Source organism: Ctenopharyngodon idella, chromosome 3 (assembly GCF_019924925.1).
Source record: "Ctenopharyngodon idella isolate HZGC_01 chromosome 3, HZGC01, whole genome shotgun sequence".
Lineage (NCBI taxonomy): Eukaryota > Metazoa > Chordata > Actinopteri > Cypriniformes > Xenocyprididae > Ctenopharyngodon > Ctenopharyngodon idella.
The window spans coordinates 39,182,728-39,206,843 of NC_067222.1; the positions used below are offsets into that span (position 1 = coordinate 39,182,728).

The window sequence follows — 24,116 nt, forward strand, 5'->3', positions numbered from 1 at the left end:
TTTAGTCTGCTGTTTTTGCATGTGAGATGCTTCTTGGTCTTTTGGGGACACCAAATAGTACCTAAAGGGTGGGGCAAATAAAAAAAGAACAGGACGTCCATGGTTATCAAGATAATCAAATTAAAAATATTTTGAAATGGGAGGAACGGGAGTGTCCAGATAAAGCAAAATGAGCTGGCAGTCGATCAAATTAAAAACTTCAGTTCCCATTCAGTCGGTCACGTTTGACATACGTCGGACAGACTGATGAGTAGGAATCTCGCTAGAGAGGCCAATCTGCTTCAAGTGTAACTAAAACGAGCCAATGCACATTGGCATGCAATCATATGCAGTAGCTGCTCGCCTTGCAGCGCTGGTATTTAATGAGCAGCAGGTGCGTTGCATCTTCAGCTTTTCACTTCGGAGCTGAACATATGTGTCTGTGTTTCTGCAAGCAAGTGTGTTCTCAGACGAGTCCAGCTCTTCATACTACTCTTTTCTTCAGTGTGGGCGGACAGCATAGCAGCGGGGTCGAGTCCTCTCTTTCTTTTGATTCTTTTGCTTTTTTGCTTTGAGCAAAGCTGTTCCCAGCTGTAAAAGGCTGTTTTCACAGCCAGTAACTGTGCGCTTTTGAGCGCTGAATAGTTGTTCTCACAGCTGGTAAGAGCAGCATCTACAAAGAGAGGAGAGCACACGACAGGCTGCACACAATCCCTGTCTGTGTTGCTGCGGCCGTTCCCCTGCGTGCTTCAGCACTTTTAAAGAGCAAGTCCCTGAAAGAGCTTACACAAGTAGAGCTTGCGTCTTTTTAAAGATAACATTCTTCTTGTGTGTTTCTGGATGCGGTCGTTACCTGGCACAAAGGGATGGTCACGATCGCTGCATCATGTGTCTGGGCTTAAAGCACGCTAAGGCAGCGCGTTTGTGGATGAGTCATGTACTCATTGTGTGAAGATGACCATCTCGGAGTTGTGATCGAGACTCCAGTTCCTGCAAAGGGGCGGAGTCCCAGTGCCCAGCGGTGATCTGAGGATTACAGTGAGTGCGCTTCCTTCGGGGAACCAACCCCCTAGGAACCCTCACTCCTCCTGCACTCCGCAGCCAGTAGAGCTGCCGGGGGAGCACGGTGGGCCATCTCAAAGGTATGCACCATCCGTATCCTTCGGAGCTCCCCCAGATGACCGGATGTCGATAGCTATATCGGAGGATGAGCCAGATTTTTCTGGAGATGACGAGTCGGCTCAGTTGCCTCCTTCAGGAACGGTAACGGTGCCCGATTCGGATCTGGAGATGATGGCTATGCTTTCCCGGGCCGCCAACAGGGTCGGGCTTGCGTGGAATCCTCCACTGTGTCCCGAGACCTCGCGGTTGGACGATTGGTATCTTGGGATGGCGTGTGCTGGTTCTCAGCCACCCACCCCGGTTCCTTTCTTCCTGGGGGTGCATGAAGAACTCACCGGTACGTGGACGGCACCTTTTACTGCCCGAAACCGTTCCAGTGGGTCCTCCTCCCTCACCACCCTTGATGGTGGTGCGGCGAAGGGTTATACGCACATCCCCCCTGTGGAACGGGCCGTTGTTATGCAACTGTGCCCTAACTCCACCTGGTGCGGGCACTCTAATCTTACCTGCGGGGAAGCTGCTTCCACCTTACACGCTATGGCATTGTTGCAGGTCCATCAGGCCAAGGCACGAGGGTGGTCATGATCCCCAAGTTCTTCAAGAACTTTGTGCCGCGACGGACCTCGCGCTTTGTGCGACGAAGGTTACGGCGCAGTCGGTGGGTCATTCGATGTCCACTTTGGTGGTCCAGGAATGCCATCTCTGACTGTGTCTGGCTGACATGAGGGATACCGACAAGGTCAGATTTCTTAATTCCCCCGTGTCCCAGACCGGGCTTTCCGGCAACGCGGTCAAGAACTTTGCACAGCAGTTCTCGGCTGTACAGAAGCAGTCTGAGGCCATCAGCCACATCCTGCCGCGGCGGTCAGCTGCTGCGTCCACCCATCCGCCACCGGCAGCACCTCAGCCTGCTCGTTGCCCTCAGGCCCTAGGACAGGCGACCCAGAGATGATTGGAACTGCTCTTCAGGAGACCGCACCACTCCTTCCCCTGGAGGAGGGCCGGGTGGTAAATCCTGTGTTTCATTTTGTTTCTGTTCCGCCGCTGGCCCAACAGCCAGTGATACCCAAATTTTCAAAGAAGGAGCAGTTTCCTTCATCTCCGGGTCCGAAGAGGGCTCGGAGAGTAGTGGGAGGAGAAAAACTTCTTCACTCTCAATCCCCTCTTCTATCACCAGCGGGCAGCAGCACGCGGTTCGAGAAGGCAACCAAAGCCTCTCCTGCACCCTCTGTCCAACCGTGGAACCAGGTAGGTGTTGCACAGCACAGGTGTGTGCCTCGCAAAGAGAGCCTCCCGACCCACGTTCCTGCGTTCCACCTCGCAGCCCCACTGCAGTTACGCCTACGGTCCCTTTGATCCCGCTTGTACGGTCTCTGTGAGCCTGGTTAGCGCTCCCCAGTCCATCTCGCTGGCTCATTCAGACCATCAGGCTCGGCTATGCGATTCAGTTCGCCCGGCGTCCCCCCAAGTTCAGGGGCGTCCACTTCACTGCAGTGAAAGCTGTCGATGCCCATGTCTTGCGTGCGGAGTTCGCGGTCCTACTGGCGAAGGACGCGATAGAGCCGGTCCCTCCAGCTGATATGAGGCCAGGGTTCTACAGTCCCTACTTCATTGTACCCAAGAAAAGCGGTGGGTTACGACCGACCTTGGACCTGCGAGTTTTAAATCTGAGCCTCCACAAGCTACCATTCAAAATGCTCACGCAGAAACGCATTTTCGAGTGCATCCGTCCCCAAGATTGGTTTGCAGTGATCGATCCTGAAGGACATGTACTTTCATGTCTCAATTCTCTCTCGACACAGGCCATTCCTGCGCTTTGCGTTCAAGGGTCGAGCATATCAGTACACGGTCCTACCCTTCAGGCTGGCCCTGTCTTCCTGCATCTTCACAAAAGTTGTGGAGGGAGCCCTTGTTCCCATGAGAGAACAGGGTGTTCGAATCCTCAACTATCTCGATGACTGGCTTATTCTAGCTCAGTCTCAGGATCAGTTGTGCGAACACAGGGACCTGGTGCTCAGTCACCTCAGCCAGTTGGGCATCAGGTCAACTGGGAAAAGAGCAAACTCTCCCCTGTGCAGAGGATCTCTTTTCTCTGTATGGAGTTGGATTCGGTCGAACAGACAGCACGCTTCACAGAGGAACGTGCTCAGTCGGTGTTGCACTGCTTGAATATGTTCAGAGGCAGGACAGCGATCCCACTGAAATTCTTTCAGATGCTCCTGGGGCATATGGCAGCCGCAGCGGAAGTAACCCCGCTTGGTTTGCTTCATATGAGACCTCTTCAGCACTGGCTTCATGGCCAAGTCCCGAGATGGGCGTGGCAATGCAGCACGTTCCGATTGGCAATCACTCCGGAATGCCGCCAAGCCTTCAGCCCGTGGTCGGACCCCTTGTTTCTTCGGGCAGGAGTGCCCCTAGAGCAGGTGTCCCAGCATGCCTCTGCCACTGGCTGGTGTGCCACTTACAACAAGCATGCAGAATCAGGGGTATGGATGGGCCCCCAACTGTATTGGCACATCAACTGCCTCAAGTTGCTAGCAGTATGCCTTGCCCTGAGCCGCCTGAAAGGGCCGTTACAGGGCAAGCATGTGCTGGTCCGCATGGACAACACTGCGACTGTTGCGTCAAAGTGGTCTACGCTCCCATCGCATGTCGCAACTCGTCCGCCATCTTCTCCTTTGGAGTCAGAAGAATCTGAGGTCACTTCGCGCCATTCATGTTCCTGGTGTGCTCAACCGTGTGGCCAACGAGCTCTCACGAGCTGCGCTGCCACCGCCAGGTGGTCCAGCTGATTTGGAGAGAGTTCGGGAGGCTCAGGTAGACCCTGTTTGCCTTGCCAGAAACCTCTCACTGCCAGTTGTTTTACTCCCTGTCCGAGGGAACACTCTGTACAGATGCACTGGCACACAGCTGGCCCCGGGGCCTTTGCAAATATGCGTTTCCCCCAGTGAGCTTACTTGCACAGACCTTGTGCAAAGTCAGGGAGGATGAGGAGCAGGTCCTGCTAGTTGCGCCCTATTGGCCCAACCGGACTGGTTCCCAGAACTCTCACTCCTCACGACAGCCCCTCTCTATCGCATCCCTCAGAGGAAGGACCTTCTTTCTCAGAGACGGGGCACCCTTTGACACCCGCGTCCAGAGCCTCTGGAAACTCCATGTCTGGTCCCTGGACGGTACGCGGAGATTCTAGTTGACTTACCCCCCGAGGTACTTAACACCATCTCTTCAGCACGTGCACTGTCTACAAGACGTGCTTATGCCTTGAAGTGGAACCTATTCGTCGAGTGGTGCTCTTCTCGCAGAGAAGACCCCCGAAGATGTTCGATCAGAGTCGTGCGTTCCTTCTTGCAGCAAGGGTTGGAGCATAGGCTGTCTCCCTCCACCCTCAAAGTTCATGCTGCCGCAATTTTCGCATACCATGACCACATCGATGGCAAGTCTGCTGGTAAGCACGACCTGGTCGTCAGGTTCCTTAGGGGGGCGAGACAGGTTAAATCCTCGACCCCCCCTCCATACCCTCTTGGGACCTTGCTCTGGTGCTTTGAGCACTCCAGAATGCTCCCTTTGAGCCCTTGCGACTGTACATAGACAGAACTCAAAGCCTCAGGACCTCAGACCAGCTCTTTGTCTGTTACGGAGGCCAGCAGAAGGGAAAGGCTGTCTCCAAGCAGAGGATGGCCCACTGGATAGTGGACACCACTATTGGCTTACCAAGCACAAGGCGTGCCCTGCCCGCTCAGGTTGCATGCTCACTCTATGAGAGGTGTTGCATCCTCCTGGGCGCTGGCTCGTGGCGCCTCGCTGACAGACATTTGTAGAGCTGCGGGCTGGATGACACCTAACATGTTCGCTAGATTCTAGAGCCTTCGTGTGGAGCCGATCTCCTGTGTTCTCACCTCAGGTCAGAGGCACGGAAAGGCCTCGGCTTAGTGTCGTCTTGCTGCGCTTACATACGCTTATTACTCCAGGGAGTCCCTACAAGGCAGACTCTGTTGAGTCCTCCGATCTCCCTTCGGCAGCCAGACGTGGCGGAGTGTCTGGCGCCAGACCTATACTCCGTTGTATCCTTGAGAATCGGATTTAGGCTGGGTACCATATGTGTGACCTTACAGGGATCCCATATGTGTAGTTCCACAGTTGCTCCTAAACGAAGCCCGTGTCTTTCCCTCTGGGAGAACCCACCTCTCATCAGGTTGGAGTCACCCCAGTACTTCCATATGTAGTACAGCCCTACGGGGTTAGTCCATATGTACTTCTCCACATAACTCTTTCGGGGAAGGATGTGGCTTCCGCAGCGTTCCTTTCCTAGCGAAAGGGTACGCTTTCCCAGTGTTATCCAGTAGTCTCACTGAATGGGTTTTTGGGGAACAGCAGTGATCTACACTCTCTGCGTTAGCCCTGTCCCACCATCCTTAGGCAAGGGGGTTCAGGTGGCTTGCAACAGAGCGCTGGAAGGGGGCAGCTCCTGTGGCGCTTTGGTAGGGATTCCTATTCGTCGGTCTGTCCGACGTACGTCGAACGTGACCGACTGAATGTAATTAACTAGGTTAGGATCCAGGTACGAATAGGTACCACACATAGCCAATCAGTCTCTGCAACTGGTGTGGGGCGGAGAGTGCGAGTATAAATAAAAACCCCTTGAGCATCTAAGTTCAGCATTCACACTTGTTGAAAAAAGAAAGGGATAATCACAATGGTGGAGTGGTCAGATTCCGAGAGCAATACTATTGCTAATGTCTGGGGCAAAATCCTTTTGACCCTTTTGACATACAGATGGTTTTGTGTCAGTGGATGCCACCTGCTCCAGCTCTATGATGCAAGCTGTGCCTTATATTTGTGCACTATATATATATATATATATATATATATATATACATTATTGGCCTACATTAGGATGGTACAGAGTTCTTGTTGCTTTAGGTTATGATGTTTGTTCCTCGTAATTCTGCCACTATCCTAATATAAATTCTTGTTAGTAATGATTCAGGTACAGGATACGTCTTTCTCATATGAGTTGTCCGGTCTTTTTGCATTAAAGAACTTGTTTACATTGAGACAAGAAGGACACCAAGTTGTTCAACTGTGTGAAGATAAGATTAACTAAAACAGGATTGAGCTGAAGATACAAAAGTGTACACACACAATAGGTTATATTTTAATTGCAAATACTGCAGCTGCAGCACATGCCAGGTTTGTCTGTGTCAGAATATGGATCTGTGTGTTGCATTTCCTAAATATGCAAATCAGAATCAGAAAGAGCTTTATTGCCAAGTATGTTTACAAGAATTTGTCTTGGCGACAGGAGCTTCCAGTGCAGAAGAAAGTATAGACATACATGATGATAGTGCAGTACGTATTTCACGAGCTGGCTAATTCGTATGAATTCATACGTTTTTTGCTAAATCGTACGTATTTTAAGAGTTGACAAATTCGTATGAATTCATATGAATTACCTACCCCAAACCCCGCCCCTAAACCTACCCGTTACTGGGGTTTAGACAAATCGTGCGAATTCGTACGAGTGAGGTCGTATGAATTCATACGAATTAGCCACCTCGTAAAATACATACGAATTGGTCGTGAGATAGCGTTGTGCCGACATACATAGGAATTACACAGTAGAGATGAAACATAACAATAATATAAGAAAACAAAAATTTAAATATAATACAGTAGTAGAAAAATAGAGAAAAAAAATATATAATTGTCTTAATGAATGTACAGATGTTATTTATAAGTGTACAGTTCATGTAATGACACCAAGTTGTCACTAAGCCTTTATCAGTGTGTTCAACTGAAAATAGGTTAAATTAAGTAAGATTGAGCTGTATTATTGCGTTCATAGAGCGAGCCTTTTACTGACCGTTTCCAGCTTAACGGAAGTTACACCCATAATTCGCGCAACGCGTCATGGGGCGTAGGAATAAGGTGGATATTCATCACAACGCGCTTTCTTAGAAAAAAGTCGCAAAAGGGGTCTGAAAAGGCGCTAAGTTGGCAACACTGATGCAGCCTTCCGTCTCCAGGTACCAGCCCGCCGCTGTCCAAACCGGCGTTACAACAATTTTGCACCGGCCGGAGGCAATTACCAAACTGGTTCTGTGTGCGTATCACACCAATGTACATATTTTGCGACAGCAAATCAAAGGCTGTGTCCGAAATCGCCCCCTATACCCTTAAATAGGGCACTATTTGAGGGGACAGCCATTTGTAGTGGTGTCCGAAACCATAGTGGAAGTTGAGTGCTTTATTCAATCCCACAATGCACTGCAATAACGAGAGTACAACGATGCACGCTCAACGGCTAGAGAATACCCATAATGCACTGTGAGAGTCGCGTGCTGAATGAATTCCCGCGTCTCGCCAGGAGATGGCGCCCGCAGCTGAATCAATCATCCATTTATTTTCCAAACTGCGCTGGTCCAGTATCATACAGGTATAATTTCCTTTTTAATTGATCATTAAATCGTTTAATTAAGGTTTGTACATGCTAGTTTTCATGACAGAGTTTAACATAAATATTCATTACTACTGGGGCTGCCAGTTTGCTACATTTCAAATTATTATTAAATAGCAAGCACAAACTATGCGAGATCGTCAGCCCTTCCGGTGCACTCAGTGTCCGAATTCACTCACTCGTTTCATTCACTCCTTCAAGTGGACTATATTAGTGGAGTAATGTAGGGAATAATGATTGAGGGTATAGGGGGCGATTTCGAACACAGCAAACGTTATGGTGCTCTAAGCGATCCTGGGTGGAGTAACTTCCTGTTGACCTTCGAAGTGTTGTCAAACAAAACAGAGGCTAGCTAGACCCCCTATGTAAATTCGGGACTTTCCGCGTTCCTTTTCCTTTTCCCTTTTCTTTTCCAGGTGTTCATTAAAACGTCGTCTCTTTGGTTGTGTGTCGGCCATATCAAGATCACATAATTCGAACTTCCCTCTTTATGCTTCTCTCTTCTACACACCCCCCTTCTAGTGCACGCGCACTAACCCCAAAACTCCACCCCCAAATCATTCTTGTCGGTTATTGGCTGGAGCACTGTTTATTATGTTTCGTGGTCCAGACTGCACCAGTTTGTTTTTGTTGCCGTTTTTGGAGCTTGTGGCGACTACAGAGACCGCGTTTTTTTACAGTGTGTTCAGGGGACAGGCAGCTAGCGGATAGTGAGGAGATGTTTGCTGTATGTGACAAAAAATGTTTTGGCCTAAAAACGCGTGACATCGCTTAGAGCACCTTTAATTATTTAGGCTTTATTCAAAATAAACTGGTAGTATTATTTTTCTTCAAAACTATCTAAAAAATGTAATGCCTGTAGAAATAAAATTTAATGCTTTTTAATGCCATTTAAGGCCTTAATTTTCGCAAAATCCATTTAATGACTTTTAATGCTTTTTAATGCCCCGCGGATACCCTGCAGCTAAGTCACAGCAACATTATGTGTTGCTCCTCCCCATAGTTCAGCTTGCACACTGAGCCCCTCCCAGGGGGTTGGTTTATCAGAATGGGCTGTAAAGCCCCTGCTAGATGCTGCTGCTATAGAGCAGTGGATCTCAAACCTGTCCTGGAGGACCCCCAGCCCTGCACATTTTGTATGTCTCCCTATTTCTGATACACCCATTTCAGGTCTTGCTGTCTCTACTAATGAGCACATGAGTTGAATCAGGTGTGATAGCTGAGGTACTCTTAACCCAAATTAGTTGACTTTACTAGAAAATTGCGTGGAAACCCGTTGCACTAATGCATTTTAGTTTTTACACAAGAGGAAACTAAACAGGTTAAGTTGTATGAACATAAAATCTTAAGTTGTGCAGTAGACAAATCAAGTTTACATTAGTAGTCTTTACTGAAATTCATTAGTTCACATTATTAATGTTTTTGAGCTTACATTTTATAAAACAACTATTAAGTTAAACAAATGATTTTAAGTAGAATAATGTTATATTTAAGTAATGTCTTATAATTTAAAAATGATACTACTTCAAATTAATACAAAAAAAATCTAAATTTAAGAAATTACAGAACAACATTTCAATGTTTTTTTTTGTTTGTTTTTTTATTGTTGACAAAAGAAAAAACGGAAACACTTCAGTGTACTCAACTTGTCAACCAAAAAGACAAGTAAAAAAAGTTTTGCATAAGCAAATCTTTTTGCTTAACAATTGTAAATTGTTTAGAGGAAAATGAACACAGTATTCAACAATATGCAGACAAGCATTAAACTAAATTAAAATTAAAGATTAAAGAAAAAGACCACACACGCACACTCCCACACGCACACACACACTCCACTTTTGAGTTGACAACATAACTTGTATCAATAGAGCAACAATATGCCGTTTTAAACATACAGTACACTTTTAGCGCAGAACACTGGTAAACTTTAGAGCACTTACTGCAATTACTGGACAATCTGAACAAGAATCTGTTCAAAGATTCACATCGCCCTTCTTGAGAACAAAAAACAGTCATGGAAACTTCTCACAATTCCTTTGTGAAAATCAAATTGTAAGTTGTTTTTTTTTTTTTTATTTTTGTAAGCTGGATTTTAGTTCACTGTGGCCCAACATGAGAAAAACTTGTTGGGTGAACTGGAATGTGTTCTTCATTGATTTGAGGTAGTTGAGATACAGTGCATATGCAAGTCCAAAGAGAATGCACACAGCTTTTGGCAAGTCTTTAATACCTTCCATCACAACTTCTCCCTCAGTGATGATCTTAATTGAAGCTGGATTGAGATGAAGGGAAGATGGGAGCACAGCACCTTCATGCTCAACAAGGGGGATCCCAAAGTCAAGGTGGTGAAATGAGTGATCATCATCGGAGCCCTAACAACAGAGTACATTCATGACATTTCTTATTACATAACCATCAATAATGTTAAACAATATAGTCTTGTAATAAGACAGACACATGAGGGAATATGTGAAGTGGTTGCAGAATATGACTATAGATAAATAGTAGCACAATATGAATAGAAAGAGGTTAGAAAGACCTTTTGCTACTAAGTTTCAGTGATTTAAAGGGTTACTTCACCCAAAAATTAAATTCCTGTCATTAATTACTCACCCTCATGTCGTTCCAAACCTGTAAGACCTTTGTACATCTTTGGAACACAAATTAAGATACTTTTGATAAAATATGAGTGTTTCTGATCCACACATAGGCAGCGAAGTCATTGCAACTTTTGAGGTCCAGAAGTACTAAAGACATTGTTAAAATAGTCAACATAACTGCAGTGGTTCAACCTTAATGTTATGAAGTGACGAGAATACTTTTTGTGTGCGCAAACAAAACAAAAATAGCGACTTTATTCAACAATTTCTGCAATGGTAACACTGGTCTTATGGGTTTGGGATGACATGAGGGTGAGTAATTAATGACAGAAATTTTTGGGTGAACTAACCCTTTAAGCTCTATGCACACATTTTATCAAACACAAGGACTATCAATTAATAAAAGAATTATGTTGTCATGGTCCTTTGAGAAAATAAGTTACTTACAAAGCATGCTTTGAAGAAGTTCGTGGGGTTGTCACCAAGGACAATCGGAAGCCTTCTGAGCACCAGTGACGTACTATCAGTTGGCTCTTGAGTCTATTGGGTAGTAAAATAAAAAACAAAGTTACATAGCTAGAATAACAAGAAATGATCTACAAGAAAGCTGAACCAACAAAGCACAATTTTGATTGTACTGGACAACCAATATAGTATCACTTATTGTGACATGTTTTCATTACTGTAAAAAAAAAAAAAAAAACAATGCAACAATGCAAGTGTATAATGGATATGGACTAACCCTGGTTTTTTGTGAAACCTTTAATCTTTTCTCACACACAACACAAGTACCTTCAACCACAGTATAATTTAGTTTTAAAATGTACTGCTCTGTATTTTTTCTATTTTTGCAGGTGTTCATGGAGTTTTCAACGGTCATTAAATGTCCAAATGTTTGCTGGGTAGCATATGCTTTTGTAGAAGTCAATTTTTTAAAATTGAAATACACTGGTCATTGGTAACTGCCCACAACATTGTCAATGACAATAAAATCAGTGTTTTACTCACAGAGAGTGAACATTAAATATGTTAAATTAGCCTATGTGAAAATCATGTTTAGTGATGTTCTATGTGAATATTATATTATAATTATGTTATGAAACGTAATTATTACAATATAAACTTTTAAATTATACGGTTTTGAACTGTAAAATAGACAGTAAACTAAATGCTAGCTGTCCCGTAAAACCTGAAACGTTACTTCCGTATTTTTACGGTAAAGTTCTGGCAACCAAAGCAGCCGGTTTTTTACCGTAAATTTTAAAGGGATTTTTACTTTTTTGGCTACTACTACCTGGATCTAAACCATGTTTCTTTGAAGACATTGACATCGAATAAATAGAATTCAGAAAACAGTTTACAGAGAGCTTTACAGAAATTGATATTTCTTTTGGTCATTACATCATCAATAAAATGCTATACTGATATTTTCTATATGGTGCTATAAAATTAGAGTAACGGATTGCCTTCAGAAGCCATAATAAATTTCATCAAATAGAAAGATCCTGCTTTAAATGATCCGATGCACAATGAGAGATGCGAAGGTCATCCCATGTGACGTGTCTGAAAGGGTTAAAGGGCAATCAATCATGCAACTCAGCCTGTGTCCCCCCATTGATTTGGTTCATATCGTCCGGGAAAAAAACACGTACAAGAGATGTTTTGATTGTTGTTGTTGATTTTATTTATTTTACTTTTCATTATTTCAAGTAGCTCTGTTTGCAGATAAACGAGAAGCCCCTGAATGATGATCTTATCTGTATTTATCAGCGAGGGCAGCAGACAGAGCCGCGAGAAACTTGTCCACGGACACGTGCACTTCTGCGGTGAAGTCAGCGGGGAAATGAACTGCAAGAGTCACGAGGATGTTATGGGACAGAATCTGAAAAGAATAAGAAAAAATAACACAAAAGTAGTAAATGAACAATTAATACACTATGAATAATAATCCGCATTTTTATTTCACATCTTGGATGTCTCCTTTTGATTGAACTCAGAGTGCGCAACACCATGATTTGGGTGTGTCAGATTATCTTCACACCTTAAATGTAGGCTACACTCAAGTGGAAGGATTGAAACACTGCACAAAAAGCACATAGCAATTATATTCTCACCTTGAAGTTTACAGGGTCAATGCGCAACTTAGTGGCATGGATTTCACTCAAGGCGCTCATTCCACCAATAAGATCATCCATTTTGCCCACAGCATCAGTGATGGCTGTCATCACAGTTTTGCCGTGTTTCTTCACTTGGGGAGAGTCGAGAGAATGATCAGTCCAACCAGGAAAATATATTTTAGTCTGAGGGTAGACAATGAGCATTCTGGGGAAAGGAGAAGAATCCGTTTTAGGTTTGGCAAAACTCTTCGACATTGATTTAGGCTAGGTGTCCAAAATTAATTTAAATGTTGAGGTCTTACCTTACCAGAGCTTCTTGGCCTATGGCATCGGCCTTACTAGAGATTTTACCCCAGAAGGCCTTGACCAAGGCTTTATCCTTAGCTGTCAGACTCATTTCTCGATCCTTTCCAATTCGGTATTAGAGGAGCAAAGTTTTAGTTGAAGGATAAGGGGTCTTTTTATAACGTGCTGCCACACCCAACAGAGCACCAGCTCCTCCTCTCAGGCTTCAGCCAAGAATTACAGATGAATTTTGTCAATTCATTTCATCATTCATTATTTTATCAAAAATAGTGAATGGTTTTATTTATTTATTTTAAATGAGAAAAACAAAACAGAAAATGTCTATGAATCCATTTTGCATCATCTCTTTAAAAACAGCGATAATTACCAGAATCCTATCGAACATAAAGAAAAAGTAATGTAATGTATTGAATGTCTTGGCTGTTTTGTCTGAAATCATAAACAATACTTTCCTTGCTTTTTTATTAAATTAACAACAGATTTATCGGAACAATTTGTATTTATATTAGGCTTCAGTCTGCTGTTTTTGCATGAGATATGCTTCGGGGTCGTTTGGGGACACCAAATGGCACCTAAAGGGTGGGGCAAATTAAAAAAGAACAGGACATCCACGGTTATCAAGATAATATAAATTAAGAACATTTTGAAATGGGAGGAACGGGTCTGAGTGTCCAGATAAAGCAAAATAAGCGGGCAATCGTTCAAATTAAAAACTTTAATTAGATGTTAAATGCGTTCATTTTAATTTCATGTTAATTTTATATTAAGAATATACATGACTGAGCTTTTCACCTATACGGATTCATTTGTCTAAATATTATAACAGAATAGGCCTATTGTACAGCTTTGACAAGTGCCATACGACTATTATTATTATTATTATTATTATTATTATTATTTTAGCATAATTAGGTCGATAGCTATATAAGGTTTGAACATTTTCTGAATTTGGAATTATACAAATCACAACATAAAGCCTTAGATTTTGGACTCTTGGGGCAAGCACAATACGCACAACACACGGGTCGACATTCGTGATTTTGATGATTGAATCCATATTTATTTTGTGATGTACGAAATGGGTTCCTGTCAAATATTATTGCGCAGTTTCTAATCAAAATGTAATTAACTAGGTTCGGAACCAAGTACGAATAGGTACCACACATAGCCAATCAGTCTCTGCGACTGGTGTGGGGCGGAGAGTGCGAGTATAAATAAAAACCCCTCGCGCATCTAAGTTCAGCATTCACACTTGTTGAAAAAAGAAAGAGATAATCACAATGGTGGAGTGGTCAGATTCCGAGCGCAATACTATTGCTAATGTCTGGGGCACAATCAACGTCGATGAAATCGGACCCCAGGCTCTGGCAAGGTAATGTGAAAGCGTGCAAAGATTATACATAACACATCGTTAATTCATTGTGTATTTTGAAAAGAGTTTTGATTTGTATAGCTATTTGCATTGTTTCATATGACAGGCTGTTGATTGTATATCCCTGGACTCAGAGGTATTTCGGTGCCTTTGGAAACCTTTCCAGTGCAGCTGCAATCCAGGGCAATCCCAAGGTGGCACAACATGGTAAAACTGTGCTAAATGCGTTGGAAAAAGCCGTGAAGAACATGGATGACATCAAAGGCACTTACTCCCAACTCAGCCAGCTGCACTGCGAGAAACTAAACGTCGATCCAGACAACTTCAGGGTAAATGCTTTATTTTCAAAATATGAGCGTATTAATTAGGATTGCCTAACAAATGTACGTTTTCTTGACTCACGCAGCTGTTGGCCGATTGCCTCACCATTGTCATTGCGACCAAATTCGGAGCCGCTTTCAACCCTGCAGTTCAGGCCACCTGGCAGAAGCTCCTGTCTGTAGTTGTGTCTGCTCTCACCAGCCGTTATTTCTGAAGTCCTGCTTGAGATCTCTGCCTTTATTCAATGATGATTCAATGCATTAAAGCGTTGAAAAAATATAGGCTATAAATACAATAAATACAGGCTATCAAACAAGGTGTGGATCGTGAGTCTTTTTTATTCATCAAGTGAAAAATGATATAGGCATTTCTCATTGATTAATGAGCTTCGACATTTCTCTCTAAAATGAACAAACTGTTGTCATCATAATCAGCATTATCAGTGAAAAGTTGTTGACCTTGCAGTGGTTAAGGAGTAAAAAATTCTTTTTCAGTTTTTAAAACACTCAAAATGCTCTTAATTTGCAGACTTAAGGACAGTACCCTTTGACAGACAGATTGTTCTGATGTGGGTTTTGTGAGATACCACCTGCTCCAGCTCTGATGCAAGCTGGGCCATATGAACATATTTGTGCATTATACATTGGCCTGCATTAGGATGGCTCAGAGTTCTTGTAGCCTTATACCTCAGGTTAAGGAGATGTTTGGTAAGAATGTGTCCCTCTTCTCATATAATTCTGCCACTAATATAAGTTCTTGTTAGTAATGATTCAGGTACAGTAAGGATACCTCTTTGTTATATGAGTCTTTTTGCATTAAAGAACTTATTTAGATTGAGACAAGAGGGACACCAAGTTGTCATTAAGCCTTTATCAGTGTGTTCAACTGAAAATAGGTTAAATTAAGTAAGATTGAGCTGAAGATACAAAAGTGTACACACACAATAGGTTATGATAGTGCAGACATATAGGAATTACACATAGTAGAGATGAAACATAACAATAACATAAGAAAACAAAAATGTAAATAATGCAATAAAATACAGTAGTAGAAAACTAGAGAAAAAAATATATAATTGTTTTAATGAATGTACAGATATGCTATTTACAAGCGTACATTTTATGTAGTTTACAATATCAATGTATTGTAATATAATATAATAATATATTGATTGCTTATCAATATATATATATAAGTAAATAATTTATATAAATTACATATATAAATAACATTTGCTGCAAGAAAAAATGAAATAACCATTTTTGAGGAAAAAATTAGCCCAGCTTTCAGTCAATATGAGCTAACATTGGGTTAAAGTATGTAACCTGCTGGGTTAAAATGTGTAACCCAGTAGCTGTTACTTTAACCCATGTGTTCTGTCCAATGTTTACCCAGTGCTGAGTTGCCAATTGGGTTGTTTTCAACCCAGACATTTTTAGAGTGTGGATTATGCACAAATTGGTCAAAATTTGATTTGATCACAGCAACATGTGTTGCCCTCCACATAGTTCAGCTTGTAGTATGAATCCAAAGGATGATGTGTGACACAGAATGAACAAATAATAATCACCTGTTTCTATGTGACATAACTTCCTCTCCTCTGGAAAGCGTGCCCTCACACTGCAATTTACAGTTTAAACTGAGGAGGGAGGGTGGAGGGTCTGGAGGAGGACAAGGAGCAGACAACCAGGGAGTAGATGAAGGTGGGAGGAGCCAGGGGGGAGACAGAAAGGGCCAGAGCAGAGATGAAGGAGTAGGAGGATGACCCAGAGCAATAACAGGATGAAAGGGGATGAGGGAGCCTGGCGGAGCCTAAGCATCACTATCGTTGTTGCTCATTTCACAGTATATCCCACCTAAAACTGTGCTCCCATGCTCTTTGTGCTACAGGCATGAATAATACCTCAAAAACTGGCTTACTGAGGATAGGTGTGCTATAATATTTCAAATCATTCGGATTTACAGTTTTCATATAGCAGACCAAAAAATTTATAAATGTATAGCACCAGAGCAAGTACTTGGGCAGTTGTCGTTCTGGTTCCAACATTGTGCACCACCACATTTTCTAAAAAAAAAAATAATAATAATAAGTTATTTTTGCAATTCCATTTGGTGCTGCAGAAATGACACACTTCATCTTATTCACTTCCATTGACTGAACAAGACATGGCCGTTTCTGTCTTCTCTTGTGTTGACAGAGGACGGCCTACACCAGAGTGTTGCAGGAGTGGCTCAGAGTGTCCTGTCATAAGGCTGCTGACACTGCAGTGGTCAAGGCATACATGGACGCCTTTGCCTCCATTTCTCCGCAGCTACTGGAGATTGGCTGACGGCAATGGAAACACAGCTCTGCACTACACTGTCTCTCACTCCAACTTCCCTGTAGTCAAACTACTGCTGGATACTGGTGAGTGACGCTCTTCACCTCTCTGAGCAATGCTCCTGCTGACACACTGTTTTCGTAGGTACCTGTCAAGCATCCTAGCAGGTAGCGCACATGCTTTGACACATTACACTGTGTCTTTTCTCTCCTTAGGCAGTGGATCTGTAGTTTCCAGCATGCTTTGCAAGGGACTGCATTGGGAGAGTAAATTTAGGGATAAAATGTCATTTTATGTGTTTTACAGTGAAGGGAAAGACATGTTAGTGTTTAACATCAGTTATGTTGGATAGTTTTTGAATTTTTTGGAAACCATTGTGCTTGTGTTAAGACTGTGGGCAGCTTTATGGGCTGAGCTTAATTACTTCACTCAATGAGTAATATTTATACTAATGTCAGTACTGACACCAGTCTTTAAATTAATTAAACCTCAGTAAATTAGGAAAAAGAATTAAGTTGGATCAACATAAAAAAAATCAGTTTGAAAAATGTTATAAAGTTAAGTTAAACAGGCCTACTACAGTAAATTAATTGGTAAAACTCATTTGTTTACATTAGTTAATGTAACAACGAGCAATACATTTGTTACAGTATTTATTAAGCTTTGTTAATGCTAGTTCAGCTGTTCATTGTTTGTTCATGTCAGTTCACAGCAACTCTTGATTTTAATAATGTATTAGTAAATGTTGAAATTAACATTAACTAACATTTAATAAATGCTGTAGAAGTATTGTTTATTATTAGTTAACTACTAATGTAGTTAACTAATGAAACCTTATTATAAAGTGTTAACTAAACTAAATTGTGTTGACCCAACTAAACTGATTTACTTTTAATTAAATTAGGTGTACAACCTTTCTTCAGTTAAATTAAGTGAGGGTAATGAAGTAATTTTTTTTTTTTAGTGCAATGTGCAATATTTAATAAACTACATAAAAAGTAACAATATGTCATTATTAATATTTAATGTACAAGGTTGTTTACACTGCTTTAAATGTATTATAGCCTACATTTCTTTTAGTGTTAGTTTGTTTCATGTACACTTGAATAGTTCAAAAGTTTGGGGTGGGTAAGATTTTTTTTAATGTTTTTAAAAGAAGTCTCTTCTGCTCATCAAGGCTGCATTTATTTGATCAAAACTACTGTAAAAACAGTAATATTGTGAGATATTATTACAATTTTAAAGAACTGTTTTCTTTTTTAATGTATTTTAAAATGTAATTTATTCCTGTGATGGCAAAGCTGAATTTTCAGCATCATTACACCAGTCTTCAGTGTAACATGATCCTTCAGAAATCATTCTAAAATGATGATTTGATGCTCAAGAAACATTTCTTATTAAGTTCAAAAGAACAGCATTTACTTGAAACAGAAAAAATTATAAATGTCTTAACTGTACTTTTGATCAATTTAATGCATCCTTGCGGAATAAAAGCATTAATTTCTTTTTAAAAATCTTACTGACTCTAAATATTTGAACAGTGTATTTGTGGCCAAACCTTTTATTTAGCATGTGATAGAGCTATATCTGTAACTCTCATTTATCAGCTGTCCTTGTTTTGCAGGCCTCTGTAATGCTGACAAGCAGAACAAGGCTGGTTACACAGCTATCATGTTGACAGCTCTGGCTGCCTTCAACTCTGACAGTGACCTTCAAACCGTCCTACAGCTGCTCCGCACAGGCGACGTTAATGCCAAAGCCAGCCAGGTGCGCCCTCTTCTGGTCAATCAGTATTACTTCATTATGTGTCAGTCACTGTCTGGTCTGTATTGTAATGATGCATGTGTGTGTGGTAGGCAGGGCAGACGGCACTGATGCTGGCGGTCAGTCATGGCAGAGGGGACATGGTGAAAGCTCTGCTGTCCTGTGGGGCTCAGGTGAACCTGCGTGATGATGACGGCTCCACAGCTCTCATGTGTGCCTGTGAACACGGTCATGTGGATATTGTGCGGCAGCTGCTGTCTGTGCCAGGCTGTGATGCCACGCTCACTGATAATGTGATTATTTCTTTGTTTATCCAGCATAATACCATCATTTTTATTACCATCTTCTTCCATTAAATTCTGTTTTTCTTCTTTATCTCATCATTATATCAGTTTTTGCGCTTATAGTGTGGTATGCTATCAAGCATAATCCTTTATTATTTCTTAGAAAAAATAAACAATGAAGCAGTTTTAATACATTTTATATTATATTATATATTATAAATTAGTATCAAAGTGTCATTAGTGTAAATTTCTAAGAACTTGCCACATGTTTTAAACAAGATTTTTAAAAGATTTTTACTCCATTTTTCGGTAACACTACAATAAGATTCATTAGTTAACATTAGTTAGCTGCATTAGTTAACATGAACTAACAATGACAAATTCTTCTAAAACAGTTATTGATCTTTGTTCATTTTAATTTCAACATTTACTAATACATTATTTAAATGAGTGGTATCTGGTGGGCTTTTAAAATAGAGGAGGCACACTAAATTGTAGCTGTCTGGAGATTTTATTATTATTATTATTTTTAGCTTAACTGCCTTTTTGGTCACTTTTAATGAAATGACACATAAGCAGCAAGACCTAGCCTATCACTTGAAGCAAAAATCCATCCTTTTGTTCCTTTAAATACTGTTTAATGAAGCTGATTGCTGTAGCCTGAACTTAGGCATGGGGTCTTCTTTCATTTTTCATTTGTAGCTGCTGGTAAAATGGTAGCTTGGTAAATTTGTTGGCAATCAAATATTCATTATCTCTGCTCTCCATAATTAAGGTAGTTGGTACATTTTCAGTGGTAGGTTTTTTTTGTTTGTTTTTTGTATGTATGTCTCTATGATGATTGGTTGATATACCAAGGGAGGCTAGCCTTTTTTTTCTCAGCAAACTAATCAGTGAAAGTGAAATACTCAATGGTAATTGGCTCTCTCTTTTTTTTACTGGCTATGGACAAAGAGTATAGAACCCAAGAGGCGACACTCTGATTTTTTGGGCAACAGTCACTAGATGGCGCTCCTGTAGCCAGTTGTGGAATCCAACCATCTGAGGTAACGTAGTTAGCCTACTTTATTGAGTATTTCCATTTTATGCAACTTTAAACATTTATTAATAGTAAATTATTAAATAATATATTTAAGATCATGATGTTTGCAGCGAACAATATATTTCAGACCTAGTGGAGTAGGCCTAATAGTAATAATACAGTATCACTCCACTAGGTCTGAATTGAAATATGCTATATTGTATGTTTTAATGGATCACGCTACAAACATAATGATCTTATAATACATGATGCATTGCTGTGTCCGCTATCGCATAATTCCCACTTTTGGACACTTTTGCTTTAACGGACATTAGACAACACTGCAAAATCAAGCTGTTATTCATATATTTATTGTCCAACATTCCCAATTTTTCTGATGCATGTCCTTAATTTAATTTCATATGTTGGTATTAATTCAGTGTTTACAATGCTAATACTAGATCTTTTAAAGAATTTTACCCCAAACTGACTGGGTTTCTAGAGAGTAAAGGTTTTGTGAAAAAAGTGGAAGACTTAAACACAAAGTAAAATAAACTGTTAAAAGGATTTGATGATCAGTAGTGATAGTATTTTATTCTGTGTTGTCATCATTCAGGTTGGATTTCAGCTTTAATGTACGTTTTTTTTTTTTTAACAAAGCAGCTGATATTGCCATAGAAACTAGTGGACTGCCGAGTCGCTTTCACCACAAAATGGCGGAAACGCAGGACCGCTGCTGGACGCCGGTGTTGCAATGGAACGTTCTATTGAGTGTCGCTTCTTGTTATAGTGTATATTTTTTGCTATGGATTTGCCTCCCCTCCTCTTCTCTACCCCCTCAGACTTGCCTTAGCACAGTTGAGCAACAGTGGTTCTGACTTCAGTAATATTTTATGACATTACAGTGGTGAAATTACAAACAAGCAGCAATGACACTGCATCTTTTGAGGTCCAGTAGGGTATTAAAAGACATTGTTAAAACGGTCGACATGACTACAGTGGTTTAACCTTAATGTTATGAAGCGACGAGAATACTTTTTGTGCGCAAAAACAAAACAAAATAACAACTTTATTCAACAATATCTAGTGATGGGCGATTTCAAAACACTGCTTCGTGAAGCTTTGAAGCTTTATGAATCATGTATTTCGATTCAGTGGTTCAGTGTAGCCTGATTACAAAAGCTAAAGTCTCACCATTAAAAGCCATGTCCCAAGCACACAAATATAATGATGTTTTATTATATCATTATAATTATAAATAGCCTATATGACAGATTTGCGCTGCACGTGTTGCACTTCACTGTATTTTCATTTTTGAAGTGATTCCAATCATATTTCCAATAATAAGCATTTTAAAACCATCATGGCGAACAGTGAGCATCTGAAGTGTCTCAGCTCAAGGAAATAATCCATTATTTATCAGCAAATTTTCTTATCAGGCCGATACCGATATGGTGGCCGATATATCATGCATCCCTAGTCAAAATAACAGATTTTACATTTAATCTGTCCTGTGAGTTGAGTCACAAAGGTCGTCCGTTTCAACAGGTGTCACCAAAGTCTCCTATTCTGGGATCTTCTCCTCCCTCCTCTGAACTGAAGTAAATGCCATGAATTTGATGTCTCCTCTTCCAGCAAAAGTTTCTCGTCCATTCCACTGTCTGTGTGTGTGTGTGTGTGTGTGTGTGTGTGTGTGTGTGTGTGTGTGAGTTTTTGTGTGTTTGTGTACAGTATGTGTACCTACAATTTAGCATGTACAACTTTTATAGATATAAAAATTGTGCACTCTTAAAAAGGAAATTAGCACTTGACACCATCGGCCCTTATCTGTTGTTTTCTGTTCCTTTTGTAGCAGTTTCCACTGTAAGCAGAAAAGAGCTCATTTAAATGGATGAGATTCTCAAATAAGAATAACAACTAGCGTGTAATAGCAATATCATTTATCTAGCTGTCCGTTTGTTGACATGAAACAAGTGTCACCATATACAGTCAAATTATATAAGTGCATTTACTTGTAACTTCCCAGCAATATTTAACAATCATCCAGTCATAGTCACACAGCAACTGGTTACATTTATAAGAGAATTGTGTAAACAACTAAAAAATGTTTATCTTGATCAAGTGTCCTTTCACTGTTTTTACTATTCTCAGTAAATACGAAAAACACATTCTGAGTTTCCACACCAGCTGTTTTCAGCACAATGTTTGATAGCTTTTACATGGTGATTTTCAATATGTGATTATACAGTGCAGTTGTCTCACCCTACAACGGGAAACATAACGCTCCACTTACTTCTCTAGGAGATTTTTAATACTCTCTTTTACAGGTAATACACTTTTTTACTGAAGGAATTCACATTGTGAGATGTCATCCTGTTTTAGATATTGATTATATTCAATTTGTGGGCTTTGTTTAAATCATCTGGCTGTACATGTTCCTATTAGGTGAACGTGATTTCAACATCTTTGTTGATCCTGGAACAACATTCCAATCAACCAATCAGATTTACAGTTTATGTCAAATTTAGGCTCACAACAAGGGTTAGGGGCTTTGACACCATTCTTACTCACCTATCATTTCCCTCTGATTTTAGGGATAATGTATAGGTTTAGGGGTAGAGATAGGGTTAGGACTATGTTTTTGGACAGGAATGTTGTTCCAAGATCAACAAAAGATGTTGATCCAGGAGCATGTCTGTCTCGACAAAATCACCTAATTAGTTTTATACTCTTTTGTATTTGTTTTATTTAACACTCTTTGAATGTCTTTAAAAATTTGTAATATCTATTCACAGCTTTGTATATCTTTTGGCACATTTGCCGGCCATGTACCTTTATGTAAAGTGCTCACATTTAAATTTGTTTGTTTGTTTCCCTAGTTTTTGGAAAAAATAAATTTAGATAGAAGCACGTGTGTCGCTTGGAACGGGCTATTTATTTCATGTATTGGAGTTATGTAGCTACAGGAAAATGCTGCCATTAAAAAAAAAAGAAGAAGAAGAAAGAAAGAAAGAAAGAAAGAAAGAAAGAAAGAAAGAAAGAAAGAAAGAAAGAAAGAAAAGACTTTCTTTTTTGCACGCCAGAGGGCGCAATAATACAGCGATGGTGAAAACGGCTCTCGGTCCATCTGAGAAGGAGCGGGCATGTTTTAGCATGTTCTATGTGTGTCAATATAAGATTTATTTATCGGAATTAACACCTTTTATTAACATGGTAACTGTTTCATCATGTTCTGGCATCTGCACATTCAGCAGATTTTGATTTAACTTTCTTGCTATATAGGCTAGGTTGTAGGGGTCATTGTCGTCGACGGATTAGTAATTGGTAACTGTTTTGCTAACTTCAGAATACTTAAATGTTTTTTAAAGAGAATATGCTCGTTATTGTAGTAGACTTTACGTTAACTTTTACATGACATAACCGAACAAAATTGTCTTGTTGCCATGTTTAGACTATACCAACACTGAACTGTTATAAATAATGGACGGTACAAAAAACATCCCAATATAGAAAACAACATAGGCCTATATGACAACTACAATATTCCTTTAATGACTGAATAGAGTGACAGCTGAGCCGTATCTATTCCACTGTCCAGTGAAAAAATGAACACAAAGTGCTTTTTACAGAGCAAAATGTGCAATGGCCTACATGATGCACCATACCAGAAGAAAAAGGACAAATTAAATTGGCCAAAAAAATCCGTATAGTGTGACCAAGAAAAAACTTTAATAGTTTGTCATCTTTCATTAGCCAGTTTACACCAGTTTTTTACATTTTATTTTCTGTTGTTAGAATATTTAGAATAGCCTATTAATCTAAAAAAAAAAAGGCTTAGAATTTTTTTTTTTTTTTTTTTTTTTTGATAATGACTATAATGTAGTGATAATGACTATAATGTAGGCCTGCATTCAGTGCATTTTGCAGATGAACTGAAGTACCATTTTGTTATCGGCAGACAGCAGTCTTTTGCACACCTTCAGCACATGCCCCTGAGTTACACCAGAAACATCTTGCTTTCTCAGAAGTACCATTTGCAGCATGCCTCAGCAGAAAGCAGGAAGATCTCTCTACGCCTGAACAAATTCGTCGTAATCGAGATCAGTGCCAACCATGGGTGCCTCCTGCTGAACCTAAGCTACTGATTAAATGTGTATATGTTTCTAGAAGATAAGACTGGAAATCCAGCCTTACCCTTTCTCTACAGCAATTGAATTTTGGACAAATATTAATGCCAGTAGTTTTATCACTCCCATACAGTCTCAGAAATCTATAATTAAAATGTTGGCAACGTGAACACAAATCAATGCGTCATTCTTGTAATAAGTAATTTATCGGCTATGTGCCATCAGCACTCTTAACCTAAGAGACCACAAACCCTTATAGTGGCTCGAAACATAGGGAATGTTGTGACTATTTCTGTTTAATTGTATGTGCACTTCAAATTCTGAA

The 24,116-nt window shown here is 40.6% G+C and overlaps 3 protein-coding genes across 10 annotated transcripts in view; 2 read left to right on the top strand and 1 right to left on the bottom strand.

Moving 5' to 3' along the window:
• The window catches only part of kank2 (KN motif and ankyrin repeat domains 2), a 78,507-nt gene extending 55,962 nt beyond the window's left edge, over positions 1 to 22,545 (top strand). Inside the window, exons 10-13 of one of the 8 annotated variants that reach the window (XM_051887681.1) lie at positions 18,220 to 18,362; positions 18,452 to 18,652; positions 19,598 to 19,689; positions 20,328 to 20,573. In XM_051887681.1, coding sequence (XP_051743641.1) covers positions 18,220 to 18,362; positions 18,452 to 18,652; positions 19,598 to 19,648 — 395 coding nt within the window. In that variant the 3' untranslated portion in view covers positions 19,649 to 19,689; positions 20,328 to 20,573. Of the gene's footprint in view, positions 1 to 16,472; positions 16,682 to 18,219; positions 18,363 to 18,451; positions 18,731 to 19,597; positions 19,690 to 20,327; positions 20,575 to 21,212 lie in introns of those variants that run through there. The other 7 variants (XM_051887678.1, XM_051887682.1, XM_051887679.1 and 4 more) reach the window with 7 other exon arrangements.
• On the bottom strand, positions 11,819 to 12,793 carry LOC127509173 (hemoglobin cathodic subunit alpha-like). Its single transcript, XM_051887696.1, has 3 exons — positions 12,578 to 12,793; positions 12,273 to 12,480; positions 11,819 to 12,040 (listed from the first exon to the last, which is right to left on the bottom strand). Exons 1-3 carry the CDS (start codon positions 12,670 to 12,672, stop codon positions 11,912 to 11,914), a joined length of 432 nt encoding a protein of 143 aa, XP_051743656.1. The 5' UTR covers positions 12,673 to 12,793; the 3' UTR covers positions 11,819 to 11,911.
• On the top strand, positions 13,706 to 14,590 carry LOC127509166 (hemoglobin cathodic subunit beta-like). Its single transcript, XM_051887686.1, has 3 exons — positions 13,706 to 13,953; positions 14,060 to 14,282; positions 14,360 to 14,590. Exons 1-3 carry the CDS (start codon positions 13,862 to 13,864, stop codon positions 14,486 to 14,488), a joined length of 444 nt encoding a protein of 147 aa, XP_051743646.1. The 5' UTR covers positions 13,706 to 13,861; the 3' UTR covers positions 14,489 to 14,590.
• Positions 22,546 to 24,116: the final 1,571 nt, after the last annotated feature.